Source organism: Pipra filicauda, unplaced genomic scaffold (assembly GCF_003945595.2).
Source record: "Pipra filicauda isolate LSUMZ 115617 unplaced genomic scaffold, ASM394559v2 scaffold176_size3548034_pilon, whole genome shotgun sequence".
In the NCBI taxonomy this organism is placed as follows: domain Eukaryota; kingdom Metazoa; phylum Chordata; class Aves; order Passeriformes; family Pipridae; genus Pipra; species Pipra filicauda.
The window spans coordinates 1,260,953-1,283,348 of record NW_024104283.1 but is presented as its reverse complement, the minus strand read 5'-3'; the positions used below and the strand labels follow the sequence as shown (position 1 = coordinate 1,283,348).

Genomic DNA, 22,396 nt, shown 5'->3' with positions numbered 1-22,396 from the left:
CCTCTTAATTACCAGGCTGTTACATGATAGCTTTGGTGATGAGCCCCATCCCCATCACAACTCGGTTTTTCAGGTAAAGAAATTCCCCCAGCCCCAGTACTCATTTTCCATACGCAAAGAGATGTTTGGTTGTCCAAATCCCGGAATAAGTTCCTAAAACACATCTTCTCTTCTGCAGCTCCAGTGAGCTTTTAAGATGAGGTGGCATGTGGGTTGCAGAGCATCCCTCCCTTTGCCCATGCTCAAAGCACATGTCATGTCAAGGCTGATTCTTTTCTACGCATTTGGCTGTGGACGTTGGAATGGACCGGGGTTTTTAATTCGTTCTGGAGATATGCTGTGCAGAAGGGTATTGAATATATACTTGAAACTTGAGTAGCAGGTGAAAAAAAGTTGCTGTAGACTGCTGTTAGCATATACCACATATGTAAGATTGAATGTTCATATGCGTGTTTGAGTGTGATCATATGGTCATATGGTGAATCCTGTGTGCATATGCAGTGGTTTAACATCTCTTTAAAAACTGAGTATGTCTGAGAGTTTTCTCTTATTTACTTCTGACAAGTCATTAATGAAGCAAATTGGATAAAAGCCCTTAGGCCGGTATTTCTTGCATTTCTAATAAGGAAGCTGACAATCTTACTGAGTAGCTCCATGCCTTACCTCTAGTGCTAGATATAGAATTGTCAGTTATAATTGACTTCAAAAAAGTGGGTTATTTTTTAAATGTATCTGCACCTGTAGCCATGAGTGCCTCCTGATAACCCTTCTATACTGAGCAAAATAGAAGGTACTTTCCTGAGATGTTACAGATTATTCAAAACTGCATTTGTATTGTCACATCTGGGATTGTCAGTTTGAATTTGTCAGAGGGGTTTCTTTTTTAGAATAGTTTGTATTTCATCCTAAAACTAGCCTGTGTTTTCAACGACACTATCCTAGGCTTATAAATCTTCTTCATCAACGTAATTGATTTTGGTTGGTTTACACTTTCTCAGCTGCTTTTTATTGGAGCTGTGTGAACAGGTGATTTTTTTCCTCCGTTTGCTTGACAACTGAAGTGGGAATATAGAGGAATGGAATCTTTCGCTGTTTTCCTTCCTCTTGTAGCTACACAGATGATTGATCTTGTCAGTGAGACACATTCAATAAAATGCGTGGAAAGGAAAGGAAGGGCAAAAATCACCAGAGGAGGTGAAGAGGACAGTGATCTGTTCACTTCAGCTCCTACCAGCAGACCTGTGGCTAGAGCACACACATGGGTGATGGTGGAGGGGCTCCTCTGGGGTGACTGAGGAGAGAGCTGCAAATCCTGCAGCTCTTGCTTCCTTCCGTCATGAGCAGAACATTTGGGACTGACAACATTTATCTGAACATCTAACACCCCCTTTATGTCCATTCCAAAATACATTACCACATCAGTTTTGATGCGAAATTTGGTCTGTATTCTACATAGTTAAATTTGAGTTAGCACTAGTGCCTACGAGTATGGCTTTTTTTTTTTTTTTTTTTTTACTTCCATTTGGTACCATGAAATTACCCCCATGTCCAGTAACTGTTACATTTACCATGTTTCCTTTCTGTTGTTTAAATTCACAGGTTAATGTAATGCAAAAAAGTGTTAAGAATGTAACCTGGCTTTGCCTCATGCAAATAATTTAAAATCTTTGTGGTATTTAAATAGGATTGCTCAAAAATACAAATGACGCTTGCAATGAATAGCAGATTTTTTTTTTTTTTAATGAAAGTGTAAATTACCAATGGAGTTAAACCTGACAATTATTGGAGGTTAAAATTCTACTGAAATAGGTGCACACGTGGAGCAATACACAAAGCAGTAAGTGAAATGCTCATGTTTGCTTGATTTATTCTCTGCAGCAGACGGACTTTGGTAGTAGGAGGTGTAATTTGCAGCACATTAGCTATTAGCCATGTCATTGCTTGAGTGGGTGGTGTGAGTCTCGGGTGCATGTACAGTGTCACACTGCGCATGTGTCGGAGCCAGGCGCTTCTCCCCTCTGCTGTAAGGTGCATTTTTTGTGAACACTGTTCTGTATTTAAAACTGTGAATTGCCAGTTTTCAAATGGGTTATTCTGAGGCACAGAAAATATCTAGAATAATGCCTTTCCCTCCTTTCCTCCCCGCTCCCTGCCGTTCCCTCCCCTAATTCTTAATGTTTTGCAAAACTGGATTGTAGAGGTGTTTGACTTTCCTACCTTTTTTGGTACGCAGTCCTCTGAGGATCAAGTATGTCATTTGCAGGATACCCAGCCTGTAACTTACAGGAAGCAGAATTGTGCTAACGTTTGGGGGTTTTTTGGGTGCCCTGTGCATGCACTTGTGGTGTTCAGCAGAGGTTTTCCAGAAGTGTCAGCTTGATGCATCTTTTTTTGTGTGCACAATTTCATTTGTGATGCTTTTAGTTCACCTTTTTTTTTTTTTTTTCCCTGGAGGCACCTGTCTCCTGCCACATACCCATCAAGACTAATTGCACCATCTGGAAGATTTTTGTGTTGCTGTTACTTGTGCAGGGTATCTCTGGGGAGCTTAATTCAGAATGTGAATGTGACCCCTGAAGCCATGTCAAGTAGCTGCAGTAGTTTCTAGTGTCTAAAGGATGATCACCATAGGCTTTATTTGTTTCAAATGTAATGTGGTTTGCTTTAGTGTGAATGTGTTATGTGTCAGTAACACAACTTCAGTCATGTTTTGAAAATGGAGTTAGACTTTGACTACTGGTTTGGTAATTCACAGAATATCCTGTCTAAAAGTACATCCAAACCATATGTAACATACAGGCTGTATGATTAGGTGTAGAAATGATAGACATTATTATTTGATTTTTATGTCCTCTTCTTTCCCCCCCCCCAGCTGCACTTCTCATTAACAGTTTTCTGTTAAGAATGCAAGGTATTCATTGCTAGCTGTGTTGCAAGCCCCCTGAACAGCTCTGAACACTTGTTTTGGCTATTGCTGTGGACCTGTTCGAGTATTTTCAGCACAGGTAATTTTCTTCTTCTGTTCCTCACTTAGTTTGAATCAGGTAAAAGTGCTTCACTTCTAGTGTCTATCTAGGCAGTGGCTTTTTTAAAGGCCAGTTCGTAATCCTGTGATGAACACCTTTTTTCTCTACTTTTGTCATATCCTGTCCCATGGCAAGCTGTAGAGCACTGGGCATGAAAAACCAGTGTTCTGATTGTTAAAAGTATCACTACAATTTGCTATGCTTTTTTTAAAAGGCATTATTCATTTCTCATGGAATCCCGCCTTTAATAATTCACTCAGATTTTACCAGATATGTGGAAAAAAAGCAATTATTTTCCTAAAACCAATTTTCTTCAAAAATAGAGTTGTAAATAGTGTTGAGGAAATATATTTAAATTTAGTTGCATCATCTGTGTACCTTATGTGGCTGTGAGTAATGTGGTCAACTGAAGTTCAAGCCAGAGAAGTACTTACACCACCACAAACAATTATGAGTTCTGTATACAGGATGTGTACACACTATATATTATTCATTATATGTATTTTCTGTTTTTCCCTGGGTGGTTTAATGTTCATTGTGGCTCTGACTTTGGAAATCTGTGGAGTTTTAAGTGTATAACTGTCTTGACTGCATTCTGTTAACTGTATATTGGAGCACGGTAAGAAAAGAATTATGTATTTATGTGCTTGGTGAGAATAGAGTTATGCAGGTTATAAATTCAGAGTGTTGAAGGCAAGCAGCTGTCCCCTGTTCCTTAAGATCCCTCACTACATGTACCCTCTAAACAAAATAAAGGTGCACATTGCAAGACCACAGTGTGTGCCCGTGTGAAGAGATCTGAGCTGTGCAAACTTCTGTGGATTTGAGTGACTAGAAAGTGCTGGGGACTGAACAACAACAACAAAAAAAAGGAATTTCTGCTTGGGGAAGTTAAAGAGTATCTTCCTTTCACTGCTTTTTATGCTATTTTAGTCAGGGTTGCTGTGAGTGTGGGGTGTCATGCTGCCAGGCTCAAAGGGCACACCTGACCTGCCCAGGGTGGGCCAGCCTGTTTAGTCTGCAGGTGAAACAAATAGCACGTGGGCAGATTATAGAGGCACAGAAGTCATGACCTCATTGGGCTAGTTAGATCCCATCAGAGCTAAAAATGTTGTGGGTTGTGGTAAAAAGCCATACTGACCTCCTATTATCTTAATTGATCATGGCATTTGTAGGGTGCAGCTACACTGAGTGTGAGCTCAGAAGCTTCTCTGGAGGGAGAAATATTAACCTGGAATCAGTATGGGTGTGAAGATCAAGTAGCTGTCAAGCACCAGCTACCTAGATGGGTCTGCTCATTCTCCTCCTAGAGGATATATTTTGTGCTGTTTTCCCATCACTGCCCCATGGACTGTAAAGACTCAAGAAGTCAGGATTTTATTTGCAGTAGCACAGGACCTTTCACACAGAAGGGTACTATGTACATTATTATTTTCATGTTTGTGTCTGTGTTAATGAAGTAGCATACAGAATATATTCTTGCATTGTGGAGTAATGACAAAATGCCAAATGAAACTTTAGCTTGCATCCACTGTTTTCTTTATTCAAACAAACTTGCAATATGAACATCCTAGATTTTCATTCAGCTGTTTTAAGGATAGTTCCATTTTGATTTCCTTCAGTTATTAGGGCTAAAATTATACTCTGGAATAAAATGAGTTAAAGTGCTTAGTAATTTGTAATGTGGTTCTTCATATGATTTATTTAAGGAATATTTACATGATATAAGAGGTATGGGCTCTTATTTATTGAAAATTAGCTTACAAATTTAATAGTGTCTGGAATGTATTGTCCTTTTGTCTCGGTATTTAGCCATATTGATGAATGTAGGAAGTAGAAAGTAGTTTGAGAAGAACAGGAAGAATACAGCTGGAGACATTGCTGTCCAAAAGGAAAGCTCAGCTCGCTTTAAAACAAATTAATTTCCAAGGTGGTGTATCTAAGTGGTCATTTAGAATTGCTCTCAACAAATACAATTTTGTGGGTAGTTTCCTTCTGAACCCAAATTTAAAGTTGTAGCATTTGAAACAGTTCTTTTGTTTAGAACAGCCCATCTATACTTCATTTATCTCCAACTTTTATTGTACATATTTCATCAGTTTCTGCAAAGTTTATTTCTAATATACTGAAACCTGTTTTATGTACTGTGCCCTCTGTTCATAACCACTCTGATCTAAACAACTTTCTTTCAACAGGTTAGATTTTGGTTGTACCATTCCTCCTTTGCCTTTCTTCTCATGAAGTAGAAGGCTTCTTTTGGCTTTTTTGTATTTCAGACAAGAAACTGGAAGCTCTTATGTTCCTGTTAGAGAAGATCACATTGAATTATTTTGAAATACTCCTGTCATGACATGATGTGAAGTGCAAGAGACATGCTGCTCCTTGAAAATAATCAAGGTTTAATTAAATCCTGAATACTTGTTTTTCTCTGCAATAGCAGTATTCCATTGTAAGTGTCAGGGAAGGCATGACAGAAGATCATGATTCATAATTGCAACTTACTTCCTTGCGAACATGAATATTAAAGACTTGATGAAGCGGTGGCAGCCTGAGGTCTTTCTTTTTTTCCGCTTTGGTATGACCAGTGAAAATGGGTTGTGAAAACATGCTTTTTTTTTTTCTCTTTCCTTTTTCCAGGGGTTTTGTGTATGACAGCCGAAACAATTTACAAATGCGAGGTTTAGTCATATTGCTGATTTCCAAAGCTGCTGGACCCAGCACGGCAGAGCTCTCTTTCCAACACAACATGGTCAGTGGAATTTATTCCAGGTATGTAGTAACTTTCTTCAGCATGATACCCTAAAGTATATTTAATGGGCATTTTCATGGTAGTATCAAAACATCTTAAGTGGCCTGTTCAGCTGTTCAGGAAAATCGGTACTTACCTAATCACAAAACTTGGTTCTTCAGGTTTATTATAAGCTTTCCACAGTGAAAACCATTTTTTACTGTTTGTATAGCTCATATCTTAATTGTGGCTTTTGGGCAGAACCAAATTGAGGCCGTTTGGGTCAAGACAGCTGAAAAATTTATGTTAAGAGGTACTTGGAATTAAAAAAACCAAAGATGCTAGAAAATGTTTTTAATTAGAGTATTTTCATTTTGATTTACTCTGATGTTATTTGGGTACATGTGCTTACTAGAAATTTCAGAGTGAGAATCCAGCCTTGTGGGCCACCAGTTGGTTTGACTGAGCACATAAGTTTTTGTATAGCCCATTTGAAGGATATTTTCCCACAAAACAGCAGCATAGAATAAAGTTTTTACCTCCCGCATATCACAGCAGATTTACTGAACTTACCACTACTGTTCCTCAGGCTTTCACTAAGATGTTTCCGCTTCATTGTGTTCCTAAATATCTTTTAAGTTTTTAAGCTAAGATACTTAATACTAGTAACAACAGTAATCAAAATCAGTGGTTGCTGTCCTTTGTATATTGGACAGTGAACTATTCCATTGAAGTAAGTAATGAGATCTGGTTGAAAAATTGTAAAATTTGAATTTTTTAAAATCCTTTTGACAAATCATGTGTGCTGCTTGGTCGAGGAAACAAGACTGTTGTATTATATGTTAATTGTATTTCTGACCGCTGTGATATATTAAATGAAGATGCACAAACTTAGTGACATGTTTGTATCCTGATTTAGTTTAAAATGCAGAGGTAGTATTTTAGAGTTGAAAAGACCAAATAAAGATGTTAAAATATACGTAGTATCTTAAAATAGCAGAGAAGGAAAATATGTATGAATTAATACAGACAGAAATAACAATAAGTAAGAAAAAGAACAAGGCTGTAAAAGAGGCTTGTTATGGAAGACTTTGTTGTCCCTTTAGCTGTTTAATTCGATTCTTGTTTTGTTTCATCTATAATGTCCCCTTAGGGTTGTAAAATTTTTATATTTATATGCAAATGATGCTGTATGAAACCATAATTCTAGTTAGTTAATTATGGCACAGGAGGTATTTTAGTTTGTTTTGTAAATGAATAAAAAGGTTTACCTTAAATGTGCCTCATAGAAGGAGAGAAAAAGCATTATTTTTTTGATAAGTAAGTTCTTGAGTATGATGATTCTGACCATGGAGGAAACGTTTGAGCATTTAAAGCTGCCGTTGGGAAGGTGACTAGTGGAAGTGTTCATTAAGGAGCAAATAAGACCTTGAATTAATAATGAGCCATTTGGTGTAAATGGACATAATTGGAATGATGCCAGTTCAACCAGCCAAAAATCTAGCCTAATAATCTAAGTTTGAGCAAGTCAATAGCCATTATAATATCTAGTTCAGAGTTACAAAGGTACTCCAAAAATGAAGCACTTTTGAATACGCCCACACAGGTTCACTCAAGGTTCATTACTGTCTGCAGAAGTGATAACTGTGGAGTTGTTAATTTAAATGGATTTTCAATGACACTTTAAGTCTGCAGAATGGTGTAAATACAAGCAAACTTGCTTCTGCGCTGTTTCATTTTGTGCCAGAGTGGTCAGTTCTTGCCCTACACAGAAATCACTGTGGGTTTTGATTTTTGACTTTGGATTTCTTTCTTTATTTAAAGTACTTTTGCAACTACACTTTTAAATGTGCATGTTATTTCTGATTTTCATTTTTCCATTGTATAAAGCTAAGAGAACAAGCAGCTTGTAAAATTGTCATCTTAAAGGGCTTTTGTGATTCTATTTTTTTTAATGCATTACAAATACTGTTTTACAAACTGCTTTCTTCTGAATAAGAACAAAAAGATATTGTTTTCCATCAGTACATTTTTGTCTGATATCTTGGCTGCACTGTAATTATATATGGTGTGTATATTGGACATATATATCAAAGGCAAACTATATCCCTCAGTGATATGAAGTGAAGAAATACGCTTAATCCTTTATTGTTCAAGTCTCCAATGTTGGAAAGCATTTTTTGGAAATAGATCCTTACAGATTTTCAACTCAACTGTAAACTATACAGCTCTTTTTGTTGCCATGCCATATAATTACTTCATCTTTATATATAATATTTTACTGGAAATATTATTTCTGGCACTGTAATGAGCATCTTTATTGCCTGATACTTACGTGCTGTGAACATTATATTGTGGACTATTAGCTGGGATATGGCTCACTTGATTTTAGGATACTTAGCAGTGATTAATTAATTACATTTCTGTAATCTGAGCATGAGCTAAGTTGTTCCAATACTTGTCAGCGACTGCACCCGCCCAGTTTTTCTTTTCCCAGTGTTTGTGTTGGAACCAGTTCTCGTACTGTCTTTAAATACTTGGTTCTGCAGCAGATAGCCAGGTTACATCAGTCCCCTGTAACTGGTGCTACAGTCAATGTACAATGTGTGACCAGGAAGGTGTAACAGTGTAGTAAATTATTTAACTTGGAAAACCACAAAAAATGTGGTGGACTTTTTCATCCTGGATTTTGGCACGTTCTGTGTAACTTCCTCTCCCTATTTCATGTTCTTGAATGGCAATATAAACAAGCAATACAATAACTACAATTAAAATGGACACCGAGACCTGAATTTGGAATAGCAAAAACTTTTTTCTTATCCTGTTCTCTAGAAATGTCAATTCATGGAACAATTGACCTAAATGTATAAAAATAGATTATCTAGCTTCTTAGTGGGCATCTGTTTTTCACTGGTACACAATGGAACAAAACTGATGGCTGCTACCAGAGAGCAACGTTTTCCAGAATAATGAGGATTACAATTTAGGTAGTTAGAGGAACAGGGCTAGTGTAGTTAAATGGTGCTGCTGCTGGCCAGCATTGCCTCCAGCTTTAGCACTTCATAATTTGCAGGAGTCATGATCTGCCTGCATTAAGCTGGGGCCATGGGGGTCATTGTATGCAAGGATATTGCCTTATGAGCCATGCTGAAGATAAGGGAGGAAATGTTATAAAAGCCTGCTTGGCATGCTTTACTATGTACAGCCACCTCCCTATCATGTTGGCAGCAACCTGACTTTATTCATATTGGCAGGGAAAAGAACCTGGCTTTATTTCCAGCTCAGCACCAGTGATCCCAAAAGAGGATGAAGAGAAGTAGCAGAATGATAAACAGCTCTATTTCAGGTGCTGGACAGATTTCCAAAAGTTGAAACTTTCTGCTGGTCTCTTAGTATTAAAGAAAATATTTCCTTGGCTACAGAAGCATTGCAAATATAAGGATGAATTGTAGTGCTCACTACAGAGTATGCAAGCAGTGTCATGTAAGGGTTGATGTCATTGCCTGTAGTCAAGCAAAGTATGCATCCTATATTCCCTTGAAACTCCTTACTCCTGTGCTGAAGAGAAAGCAGAACTCCCATTTGGGTTTAGGCAGAATCGAAGTAACAATAATTTATCACTTGAATGGTATCAGAGAATACCTTAGATGAGACACAGGAGGCTAGAGCTTCATAAGAGCTTTGAGACGCATTTCCTAACAGATGATTATACTAGAGCCTGACACTACACTGCCTTCTGTCAGAGCAAAACTCACTTGTATACTCCCTCAAGTATGTAGCTTGCTGTTATTTTGCTTTACTGATGAAAGTGAGGTTTTTAATTGGAACTCCAGGGTCATGTGGTCTCTAAACACTGACAGCTTCATGCTTCATGATTGGAGCTAGATTCTTACAGTTGAAGATACTAAGACTGGCTTGGATCCTCTCACTAAGTAACCAAAGGGGTATCTTTTTCTTTTCATGTCTGGCACCACCAGACACTACTGGCTGGAGACTGAGGAATCACCTTGGCTTTGTATTGAGCAATGAATTCTTGACACAGCCTCTATATTGCAGCTTAAAATGCAAGTGACACCAAAGAACAGGTTTGGGCTGTCTCTTCAGGACTCAGTATCCTTGGCTCTAATACAATAAGTTAGCTTTTTCTCTCTCTCTCATGTTTTGCCTTTTTTTTTTTTTTTTTTTTTTTGCTATTAGTGCCAATTTCAAAAATACCCTCTAGTACTGACATCCATTGAGTCAGCTCTGCAGATTTCCTTGGATGCTTATCAGAGATTTAAACAAAAAAAAAATCCTTTTTTCAGTCAAATCTGCTGGTGCATTGACAATGGCGGATACTATGGTCATCGAAAAGCAAAGACCTTTTTATTCTGCCAGTCTCTGCGTGTGTGTCTATCTTACTGGAGATGGGGACATATAAAGTACTGATACTGAACCTGATAAATTCACCTGGTAAATTCAGTAGATTGCTGGATTTGGACTATCAGTACTGGGCTCTGTCCTTACCCCTTCTTCAGAATGATGCAGCTGGTCTTTTTAGCTCTGGGAATTCATCTTTTTGCAAGATGAACATGCTTTCCTGCAAGAAGGTACTCGCTGGATAAACTTGTCTCTGAATCGGAATCCTTCCTGCTGCTTAGAAGAGTAGTGGCAATACTGTAGTGACAGGAATCATGAACACAGACTCCTGTTACTTAGTGTTTTAGTAATGATTTTGGAACCAGCATCGATGCTGCTTCCAATAAAAGCCCGATTTAAGAGTAAGTAGGCAGCAGATGCCAACTCCTTGTTATGGTGATGGGTCTTTTGCTCATTGTATTCCAGTAGTAATACTTATTAATTGCCCAGGGTACCCTTTTTGGGAGGTTTACACACACATGGGTCACGCAGTCTGATTTCACATGCTTTTTGTCATTGTGGCTATACCAAAGTCATGTTGTTCTAACCTTCTCTAAAGGAACACTGTTTTCAAATTTAAATCCAGATCTTAACCAGAGAACCATTCACCCTTAGGTTACTTTTTCTCTGAAGGATTCTTTGGTTGCAAAGAAGTCAGGAGGGGTTAGATATATTCCTAAGGTCCATAAGGACAGAGGACAAATAGCTGTGTCCCTTCGCAGTTCCACCTAGCTTTCTTCCAGTATTTTTTGCTAGATATGGAAACAAAGCTTTACCTTAATTTTCTTCCCCTGTATTCCAAAGAGCTTTGTGCCATCTTCAGAGAAAGTTTGACCTTCCATTAACCTCATTTAGGGTTAACCAGATGCTGTTGATAGCACATCAGGTTCACAGGATAATTGAAGTTGTAAGGGATATCAGGAGGTCTGTAGACCAACCTTCTTCTGCAAGTGGAGTCAGCAATGAGGTCAGACTCATCTAGCTTTCTTCACAAAGGTCAGGTCTTTCAAGAACATAGTCTTCCCAAGCTGAAAATCAAGATGTGTTTTAAACAGATAAGTGAATGTTCTGCAGCCCTGCCTGTAGCCTCATGCTCTGTGTTTAATGCTGTCACTGGTGTGCGTTCACATATATAGAGCTCACAAGAGGCCACATTGATGTTGGCGTAATCTAGCCTGTTAGGTGTCCTTTAGGTCATTTGAAAGCTGAAGTATCCAAAGAACTTTCCATCCCAAGATTTTCAGAATTAGAAATGGTGACTGTGTCAAGGCCTATTATGAAAACACAAGCATAAAGGTCTTGTCTCTCTTAGGGATGTGCGACTGAGTATTAGGGACAAATTGCTGTGTGCTTTTGGGACACTAGGAATCTCTTCTATTTCTTGAGGTGACAGCTCACCATCTGCAGCTCTCTCTGTTCTTTCTCTAGAACCCATGGCAGCTGTAACAAAGGTGATGCTGTGCTTGTTAATGCAGTCTTTATTGCTGTATACATGAAAGGCACTCAGGCTGTCTCCTGGGAATTGAAGGTTATGTGAATGATGGTCCTTGGACAACTTCAGTCTGCAAAGAAAAATATGGACTAGGGTAGTCAAAAGCTTAGAGGTAATATACTGGTTATAGTGTGCTTTTGAGACTCGCAGTCTGCACAAATTTACACAAATGAACACTGGTTTGTTGACTTTACTTATGTATGTGGCCTGGACTGCTGTTGGACTGGAATTTTATGGTTGAGAAGAATCTGAAATGGCAACACTCTGTTTTATGTATTTAGCATAACAGCATATGAGGTGTGAGCACACCTCTGGAAATTGAGAAAATGTAAAAGGTGTTCTGCTTTTTGGAATGTAGAATTCCAAAATGCATGAAAAGTGGAATAAATACTGCATAAGGATGTGCACCTTCGGCTCTGTGTTCCCTGAGAGCTCCAGTTGTTGGCAAGTAGCCTCTGTCCTGTCTTTGTGAATACAATCAAACAGACTCAGATGGCTGTTGCATCTCCAGTTGGAGTAGATGACTACAATAGCAAAGGGCTACCTTCTGGTTTAGGAACAGGTCATTATTACTCTGGCAAAAGTGGTCTTTTACTGTGTAAGCTGTATCTTCTCTTGCTCAGCTCAGCAGTAAAGTTTTGCCAGCAGATTCTTTCTACTGTAGACAAGTTTAAAGATGTTTGTAATTTTAAATAATTGTTTAAATGCTTTCTCACTGAAGTGTGTCTCCATATTAATATATGTTCGATTATTTATTAGTTCTATGGAAAGAAATCAGATAGTTCTCCTTTAAAAGAAAGGAAAAAGTGAATCCATTACAAAGCATCTTAGCTAATAAGCCGTGACAAACATGAGTAAATTTTGGTGCAGATGGTGAGGTTACAGTACAGCAATACAATAGTATTGCTACAGTGTGACACTTAGAGGTTGCTTTGACTTCTTTGCTGTTACATTTTACAAAAGCCTTCTTTTTACCTTGTTATGGTGTAGGTTTATCTGTGGACAAATTCTATTTGAGAGTTACTGTAAAAGGCAAAACTCAAATGAAATAAAACCAAAGAAAAGACATACAAATTATGATTTTGGTACCTACAAAAATACAAAGAGCACAAGTGTGTGACTTTTCACCTCATCTTCAGATCTTGCCTTTTTTTCAGTTTCTGTGCTCTGAACTGTACAGTGTCTTAACTTTGGAGATTAGATTTGACTGTTTCTTACCTTCATATTTTGAAGTAAATAAGTGATTTCTAACTCTATCATGAACACATGTCATGTGAAGAGTACTTTTGTATTTGTAAGAAGTTGGGTCTTTTTCCCATTACTACTTTAATGAGTTTACTACTAATGGAAACTAAGATTTACCCTGACCTGGTGCAGTGCAGAGGGAGTGGCTGTGAACCAGAGTTTGAGAGACCTCATGCTACATTGCACCTCTTCCTATCAATGACATAAATCATAGTGAATATGTTTAAACAAAATATAAAGCAAGAAATGAGAAAAATGTAGTAAGATCAGTAGTGTATGTAGGAACTCAAAGAAGGCAAAGCTTTTTTCTTTTGTGTGATGTAAGTATTCAGACTAGGAGTTTTAGTGCAGAATAGCTGTTGCACTTTAAATTCACACTGGCTTATTGTGCACAAGCCCTGGGTCTCAGCTGCAGATATTGCAGAGATTAATCTTATTAATGGAACTGCTAATTGGTGTTTGACTTCTAATTATAGTAACAATAGGCCATAACAATCTATCCTCACCTTTACTGGGGCACATTAGGACTCTTTATCATAAAAATGATTTCCTCTGGGACTTACTGTTCTTATTCCTATCTTCTGGAAGGCTGGCTTTCAGCAAAGGTACAGTATCCCAACTAGCATGTACTTTGAAAGCTTAGCTAATTAACTGGTAGAGAAAATGCATGATCCTAAAATATTCAATATCTAAGTACATTAAGAAGTACAATGCTCTTGACAAAACTGTTTGAAAGATAATGGGAAAAGTATGTCAAAATATGAGCAGTGATGTCTTTTATAATCCTTGAGAAATATATAATTTTGTCTCCCAATCCCTGGTAGCTTTTCCATAGCTTTTAGTGTGAGGAAATCTAAGCGGTTATTCTAAATTATTCTATTTAGATTTTGCTCTCCGTGATTAATCCTATGAGATTCTTCATCTCATTTACAAGACGAGTCTCAGGAGATGAAAAGCACATACAACTTGATTACATATTCCTATTGATCATCTTGCATCCTCAACAATAAAAATCAACTCCAAATACAAATCTAAGAATATTACTAATTCATTACAACCAGTACTTTTCTTCATTAACTTTCATTGTTTTCAGCATACACAGCATGTGCAAATACAGCAATTCTATGTCAAATAGGAAAAAGTCCTTTCCTTATGTTGTAGAATAATAAAAAGGCACTGCATTAGAGCTGATCAAAGACAGTGCAGAGATATGGGCTCAAGTCTTGTTCAGAATAAGTCTGTTTAGCACTAGATAGCTGAGCAGTATGTGCATTGCAAAGTGAGTTTTGTTTTCTATTTTAAAAAGAAAGTAATTTTCACTATCAAAGAAAGCACAGTAGGGATGACTTACCTTGGAGGAATCATAATGCTGCCTCTGTCTGTCCAGCCCTCCCTTTTCTTGGAGCTTCTTCCTCCCAGTGAAGTGAGAGCTGGACCGCCACGATGTGCAGCACAGCATACAAAACCAGAGCAGCATTGATGGAATTCTGCAGTGGGTCTCGAGCAGCTGTGGGAGCAACAAAGCCCTGCCCTCACCCTAGTGGGAGCTTTTCAAGGGCCAGGTGACCTGTGGGTAACAAGATCTAGCACAGCCTTTCTGGGTCATGGCATCTCCACACACTAGAGCTGTGCTTTGGTGGTCTGCTGTACAATCTTTCTCTTGCCACAATTTTCTACTTGAGAACTTTCACGTTTCTCTACAAGAAAAAGATAAAATAGTATTTGTGAAGAGAAATTTCCAACCATCAACTAAGGGCAATCCAGTGCTGTACCACAACAGCTCTAGGGACTGCTTATCCCTCAGAATGATAATATCAATGTGACCAATTGCTTCACTGCAAGTTCTAAAGTAACTGTACCTATGTAGTTTATTTGTCCTACAGTCCCAAAATGTCTCTCATTCTTTTCCATCTGCTGAAGTACCAACTGTCCTTGTTCCAAACACAACCCATTAACTTCTCCCTTGACAAATTTTACAATGCAATTATGCAGTTTCAATACAATTTTCTACAATACTCAGAAAATTGTAGCAATATGAAGTATTATGAGACTTACTGTATCAATTAATTTATTTTCTTAATATGATTCAGTCAGTACTCTGACATAATGTAACTGAAGATATTACAGAATTTTTCATCTCCTGGAGTGGAGTTGAGGAGAAGGTCTTCATTTTACTCCACAAATACATGTATATTAAAATATGAGACTGTATGAAGACTATGAAGCATTCATTCTCTTCCCCTCGCAATAACGGCATATTCTGGATCCTGATCACATTATAAATTAAACGAAGGAATATTTCTTACTGCTTCATTGGTATCTGGCCTTTAACCTTGAGTAGATTTTTATGTGGAATTTGACAGCTCTGAGGTGCTTCTAGAGCAAACAATAAGAAAAAAAAAGGACAGCATATTATTGCGAGTGGTGTAGACAGGGCATTGTGTTGCTGGACAGAGAAAATTGGTTATTTGTAATATATTCCAGTATAAAGGTGGGTGTGTGAGTACACAGAGATAAGGAAAATACAAGCAAGTTACCACTTGCTGTAGTGTTATAGCCAGGATTGATAAAGGTAGTAAAAAATTTGGCATGAAAAAAGGAAGAGAGGCAAGAGAAGCTTTCGTGTAGTGGTGGTGTGTTGGTTTGTTTGTTGGTTTTTTTTTTGAAGGTGGGGAGAAAGGACTCGGTGGAATTCTGGAAAATAATCTAAAATAAAAAATTCCTGACCTAAGAAACTGCATTTTCCTTGGAGGTGACAGTTTGGCTGGGAGAAACAAATCTTTGGACTGACTCCCTTTTAAGTGGACAGTGACTGTGAAATCAAGTGTATGCTGATGTCTTATGGTAGATCTTCATCTTCTCTAGCAAAGCGGGATTTTTATTTGATTCAGTAGTGCAAGTGTAAGACTGCTCTCTTATACGAATCTGAATCATGGGTCATCTACCGCCACCACCTGCGTCTCCTAGAACGCTTCCATCAACGCTGCCTCCGTACAATCCTAAACATCCACTGGTCAGGTTATGTGGCCAATATGTCTGTTCTAGAGCAAGCAGCAGTCACAAGTATTGAGGCCATGTTGATGAGAACACAGTTGCGTTGGGCAGGACACGTCTCAAGGCTGAAGGACCACCGCCTCCCTAAGATCTTGCTTTACGGTGAACTTGCCATCGGCTGCCGCAAGAGAGGAGCCCCAAAGAAAAGATACAAGGACTCCCTGAAACAACATCTCAGCCTTGGGCATATTGATCAACATAACTGGTCTACTCTGGCCTCAAACCAGGAGGTCTGGAGACACACCATCTATAACGCTGCTGCTTCCTTTGAGAACACACGCAGGATCACTCTTGAGGAGAAAAGACAACACAGAAAGAACCGTGTCTTGCAGAATTTACCACTTAAGGAGTCTTTCTGCTGTGCCTTTTGCAATCGGACGTGTCTATCTTGTATTGGCCTTATTAGCTACCAGCGTGCTTGTGACAAACGTGGGTAGAGTCCTTCCCAAATCTTCATTCGCGAAGCCCAGCCATGATGATGATGATGAGTGCAAGACAAATTACTAAGGAACAATAGCTAGAATTAACCTAATGGAAATGACTCATTAATAAACATGAATCATCTTCGCAGAAGCATTTTCAATGGGTATGAGAGGGCATTTCAGTACATTGGAATGGAGAATATTAGTCCTAATTATGTTCTTCTTTGGCTATTAGATTAAGAGGAAAGTTAAATTGTTACTTAAGTTAATAAATGGTTTTAGGTATGGATGGCTTGCAAGACTAGCAAATCCAGATTTGGAGATAATGGTTGCATTTTGAGTTTAAGTTACTAGAAGTATGTACGATGACAGTGATCAGTGATTTGAGAAGAGGAATAAGGAGCTGGAGAATTAGGGATAAAGATTGTAAGAATATGAATACAGTATGTATTCTAACTGTGTTGTATTTGAGAAGGTGCTTATGCAGTCAAAAGATAAATTAAAAAGATGATGATTTTGTTCTAGAGTTTGCAGCAATTGAAAACTTCTGATCAGCACTGCCAGCATGACTATGGAGCATGTTTGGTACATGTGAGATTTTGGGAGCTTGATTGCTCAGCTCTGAAAGTCCATTTAAGTACTTGCAGTTGTAGATTTTAATTTTTTCAAAGACTTGGCCAAATTTGTGTACATTTTTGTGGAAAAAAATGCAGCCAAATAAATTATGCATCTATTGTTGCTGAAAAGGGAAGAAATATAACCAAGTTTTATTTTATACTGTATAGTATTTCTGATTTCTTTCTCATAATTATGTTTCACCAAGACAATGTTCTGAAAGTTACTTCAGAAACTTACAAAGCTTACTTCAGTCTCTTATAGCTGAAATTTCCTTCTGGCTTTTGATATTCATGCAACAAAACAGTACAGAAGGTTCAGCTAAATTCTTACGCTGTTCCAGTTGGCAAATTAAATTTTTAACAAAGCTCCAGTAGTAACTGCAGTCAAAAAAGGATCCTATTTTGTGGACTCAGGTAGGAATTCTGCAGAAATAAAGTTTGTTCTTGAAGGTGGCTTATTAGCATATAGCTGTCTCTCTGTCATCACTCACTTGGGGTTAATGTTGCTTGAATTGCTTGATGTCATTTTATTCCATATTAAAGTGTGTAGATTGAATCATTCTGGGATGAAAGAACCAAAAAATGAAAGCATGAGATTTTCAGATACCTTATAGAACTGCTGTTAATAAGGTAAAAATAGATGGAAATTGTGCCAGTGGTATAATAGTAAGTCATTTTTTTAATCAAAAGACACATTTTTCTCAAAATCACACGGTATTTTGCATAAAATATATATGAATAATAATGATAAAACTTTGCAGACCTCAACAGCACCAAATGCTTGTTACTATGCTGATATGGTCCCAGAAGCAGCAGTCTTTGCCTTGCTCCAAAAGGTTTATTATCCTTTCCCTGCTGGCAATTCTGTCAACACACCTGGTGTAAGGGACAAGGTCTCCGAGAAGGCTGCTGTCTCCCTTTAGCTATTAGTCTCTTTCCTTGTACACGGCAGGCAATATCCATCTGCTGCATACTTCTGCTTTGTGAAAAGCAAAAGCATTCCTATAATAAACCATTTTAATATATGGGATTAATGTCCCTATCCAGTTTTGAATATGGAAACTTCAGAGAGGAGAGGAGAGCACCTGTGATAACCATACTTTTAATAGCAGAAATGCCATTACAGCTGTTCAGAATAGGACAGGTTTCCTTGATAGTATGAGGTATCTGTGGTTGTGCAAGCAGTATATGTTTTGAAAACTTCTTTCCCCTCTGTATCTTGGATATTTATGGGTATTTCAGAATATACAGTATTTTTATGTAAGCCTGATTAAAAAAAAATTAAAAATAAATATATTTATATATTTATAAACTCTATCTGGGACACTGTATTCCAGTGATTCACATTTTATTTTTTAATGCCTTTTTCCTGTGCCATTAGACATATGAACAATCTATTCCCTTAACAGGACTGCTCATTTATCAAGTGTTCATTCTTCACTGCATAAAAAAGGTTACCTTCTTTGCTTTCGCATAAAAAGATTCCTTGTATTTCAGGTGTCATTAGTACTAGAGATTTAATGTCAAGGTTACTGCACCTTATCTTTCAGCTACATTGAATACAATTACAGACAAACTCTTCAGAGATATTTCAGAGGAAAACTTGAATTAATAAGTCAAGCTGGTGGTCTCAGCATAGCTGACAGTACACAGGAATGGGAATTTCTGTTATGTTGGATCAAAATGTCTCCCATAGTCATTGCAAATAAAATGATAGCCATCCTTCAGAGTCTTGGAGGGCTGAGAAACAACTAATAAAAGGTAAGAGGAAGTATGGTCATAAAACTAATTGTTAGTAGCCTGTTTCTTCCATTTACCTGCAAGTGAGAATTTTTGTTTCCCTTCATATCCTTGCAGTTAGTTTTAATGCAAGTATTTAAATATTTTGGTTAAATAAAATGTAGAATAGTCAGAACTATTTTTAAACCATGTTGTGAAATTTGTTATGGAATAGATGCGTGAGATGTAATTGGATGATACATATTGTTGAGGGCCTATAGAGGAAATCTGAGTAGTCCTGGATGGATGGGCATCCTGGGTGGTACCCACGAGCAGTCTGGCTGACATATGCTGCCATCATATGGGAAGGAATCTCGGTCATTCCCGTAACAAAATATGTGATTTTCTCCATTATCGTGTTCCTTTTGGTTTCTGCTTTGGTGATAGCAAAGGCATCCAATCAACAAATTAATCCTTTTGTTCATACCTCATCTTTTGAGGCTTCTGGTCAACATACCTTATGCAGTTCTGGGTTTTACTGTCTTTGCTTGTATGATGTATCCTACCATCACATTTTTTTCCAAGGCCATGCTACAGCAACTGTTGCCAAAGCTTTTGATTACCTTCTCTCTTGTCTTTTTTAGACTCTTGTTTGCAATACCTGTAACTCACTCACTTCAGTAAGCCAAAAAGAGGACCTTTATACTAGCTCCATTGTAAACTCTTCTTTTGGCTTGCTCTTCTTCCACTCCATCAATTTCAAATGCCTTATTTAATAACCTTTAGTTATTAAAAACGTAGTACTGCTGTTTTAAGGCAACAGTAGTTGTTTTGTTGTTTCTAGACCTGTGGTAGTTATGCAGAGGTGGGCTTGCTTGTGATCAGCTTTCTTGGAGCTGGTTATTCATTTTAATTTTTGAATTAACATTACAGAATTTAAACTTACTCTGAACTGTCTGGAAACTTAGCATTGAAATAACTATATAAAACTAATGCATGATATTTGCTATGTTCTACTTAGACCTTTAAATTAGCCTGATACCCTTTGGATTAAATAATGAATCAGGGACTTGGGTTTGTTTCACATTGCACAATATTTTCATATTTGCTGGTGTATGCTTGCAAAAGTGTCACCTTGTTGGGGTAAGTAGTTTTGTCAGTAATAAAATGAACTGTAAAAAGGGCAGGATGAACTTGATGCAAAATATTGTTGTTGATAGAAAACTGTTTACTGTATTTCATTATCAGAGTACCCGTTCAGTTGTCATAGACTGGCATTGCCTGGAATTAATGGAATTCTTTTTAATTTTGTAAACATTTTTCTAAGACCCTCTTAAATAAAACATGTTTTTTATCTTTCAACCAATTGCAAAACACAATAGTATTTGTTGTTTTTTTTAACTAGAAAATTTTCTGAGTCGATTACCAAACTGGAGATATGCTGTTAACATTGGTCTGTGTTCTTTAGCCACTGACTAAGCATTCACTGAGGATGCAGGAAGTCCAGGTTTGGCTTCCTCAAGAGTTTTGTAGGATGCAAATCCCTAGTACTCCTCAGTCTGAATTTTCAGAAAAATCCTCTTTGCAGGGGGATATAGGACACCTAGGTCAGGAATGCCCAAGACTGTAATGTTGTTTCTCTCCCAGTAACTTTGTGAAGCAGGATCTGGAGTCCAGGTGTCCCACCTTTCTCTCCTATAATCTCCTGGAGACGGACTTTTTTCACTCTTTTGCCATCTGGCTAAATGAATAATTCAACATTTTGTGTAACGGCAGAATAACTCAGCAGGAGTGGCCGAGGAAGGAGGTGTAAGGATGCGCTGGCCTTGAGAGCCCTTTGGCTCTCTGATGTGAGACCCAGATTTCCAAGTGATGCACTGCATGCTTCAAAAGAAGAGACTGAAAAACGGTTCTCTGCAATCGTGCTGTCAGGTGGCACGTCCAGTACTCAAGTTCTTCCTCTCTCTTACAGTTTTATGACTTCCAAATGCTGGCTGTCACTTGGAGTTTGGGGGGACATTGGCATATTTATAAGCGATAAACATGTCCTTGCTTGTGCTGACAAATTTTCACATTTGCCTGGTTACATCTTTTCACCCACGTACCATCTATAAACACAAAAAGACAGGAAAATAAATGTCTCCAACAGTAATTTTCTGACTGGAAGTCAATGTATGCAGCTGGGTAGAAAGGTACTTTAAATCATCTTATAGGTGTTTCCTCAGAGATGGCGCTCTAGTTGTTTGAAACAACTTTTTTTCCACCTGCTGTGAAGAATTAGTTGCCTTTCAGACACTTAAATATTTCCATGCTGTTAAAGCAGCAAATTGAAAAGCAGATGAGAAAGTTTAAATCCAAGGCTAAAAGTTCAGCTTCAACTTTTAGTTTTATGACTTTTTTCACTTGTGTCACAACCTAATTGTTGTTTTCACTTTAAGCAAACTCAATATTACTTAATTAATAACTCTATTAAAAATATCTATCTTCCTTCATGGCAAATGACAGTTCTTTTTAGTATCCTGTGTTAGATAATAGTCGAGAGAATAATAGATTCAAGGGACCTTTGATCTACCATTACTGTAAAATAAAAATACAACTTAATTTTTTTTTTCCCACTGACCATAATGGTTTTAACCTTGTGTACTAATTGGAATGGGCTTGTGGGGGCAGAGTCTTAAATGAGACACAAATGAAGGAAAAATTGCTAATGCTGCCACTGTATATCTAATGAGCACTGTGTAATAAACCATAACCTCTTCAACATTTCTATGGAAAATGGTGTGATTATTTTGGATGGCTGGCCCTTTGTGTGCGGCTCATTACCATCTGGCATAATGTGTATTGATATAGCCTGTAATTGTCAACTCTTATTTGACATGCTGCCTTTAATAAATGTGACTTGCATGGCTAGAACCCCCTAATGGTTATATGGAAAACTGTAATTAAAGAAAATATGTATACTTAGGTAAAATACACACCCTTATATCCATAAAATGATTCTGTAGATGGTCTCTGTTTTTCTTTATGTCCTGTTCTTTGTGGGAATACTTGTATGTATTCCCAGGTTAGTACTGCGCCAAATACATTGCATTACCAATGTGGATACCTAAATATATGAAGACAGGCATGAATCTTGAATGTAGGTAATTTCCTCTTGCAGAACTTGCTGCAAAAAAAATGTTGAAATATATATTTTCTATGTGCTGTAAGATGGTATATATATATATAATATATATATATTAATATACCTGTGGTAATGGAAGGGTTCCCAGCCTGCTGTTTGCTTTGTATGCTCCTGTGCTGGGAATGGGGGGAAACTGTAAGGCTCTGGTTTTGATGTTTCTCCTGAAGAAGGTGACTGAAAGTATTCATACCTATTTAAAAGAAAATGGGCTTCTGGCCAATAATAAGTTTCAGATGCAGGGACCAGCATTATCTGCTACCAAATCTAAGTTATCTGTTGTTTATTTTCCAAAAAGTTTCCTTTCCTTGGTTTTATGATTCATTAATACATGAATAACTGAGACATCATTCTGACAGTCAGAATGTTTGCACTACAAAACATAGGATTTCCCCAACTTTAATCAGCTTTAACGCTTGTGCAATGGGATATCATCAGGTGTTACCTTCAATTGTGCTGTTGATGGAGAGTCAAAGATCATTGCTCTTTGTAATAGGTTTTGGAAAGTGCCTTC

The 22,396-nt window shown here is 37.6% G+C and overlaps 1 protein-coding gene across 2 annotated transcripts in view; it reads left to right on the top strand.

Moving 5' to 3' along the window:
• Positions 1-22,396, top strand: part of PDSS2 (decaprenyl diphosphate synthase subunit 2) — a 117,994-nt gene that overhangs the window by 42,599 nt on the left and 52,999 nt on the right. The window contains exon 2 of one of the 2 annotated variants that reach the window (XM_039379825.1): positions 5,664-5,795. The exons of the other annotated variant lie outside the window; for it this stretch is intronic. Coding sequence (XP_039235759.1) covers positions 5,664-5,795 — 132 coding nt within the window. The remainder of the gene's footprint in view (positions 1-5,663; positions 5,796-22,396) is intronic. 2 annotated transcript variants of the gene reach the window in all.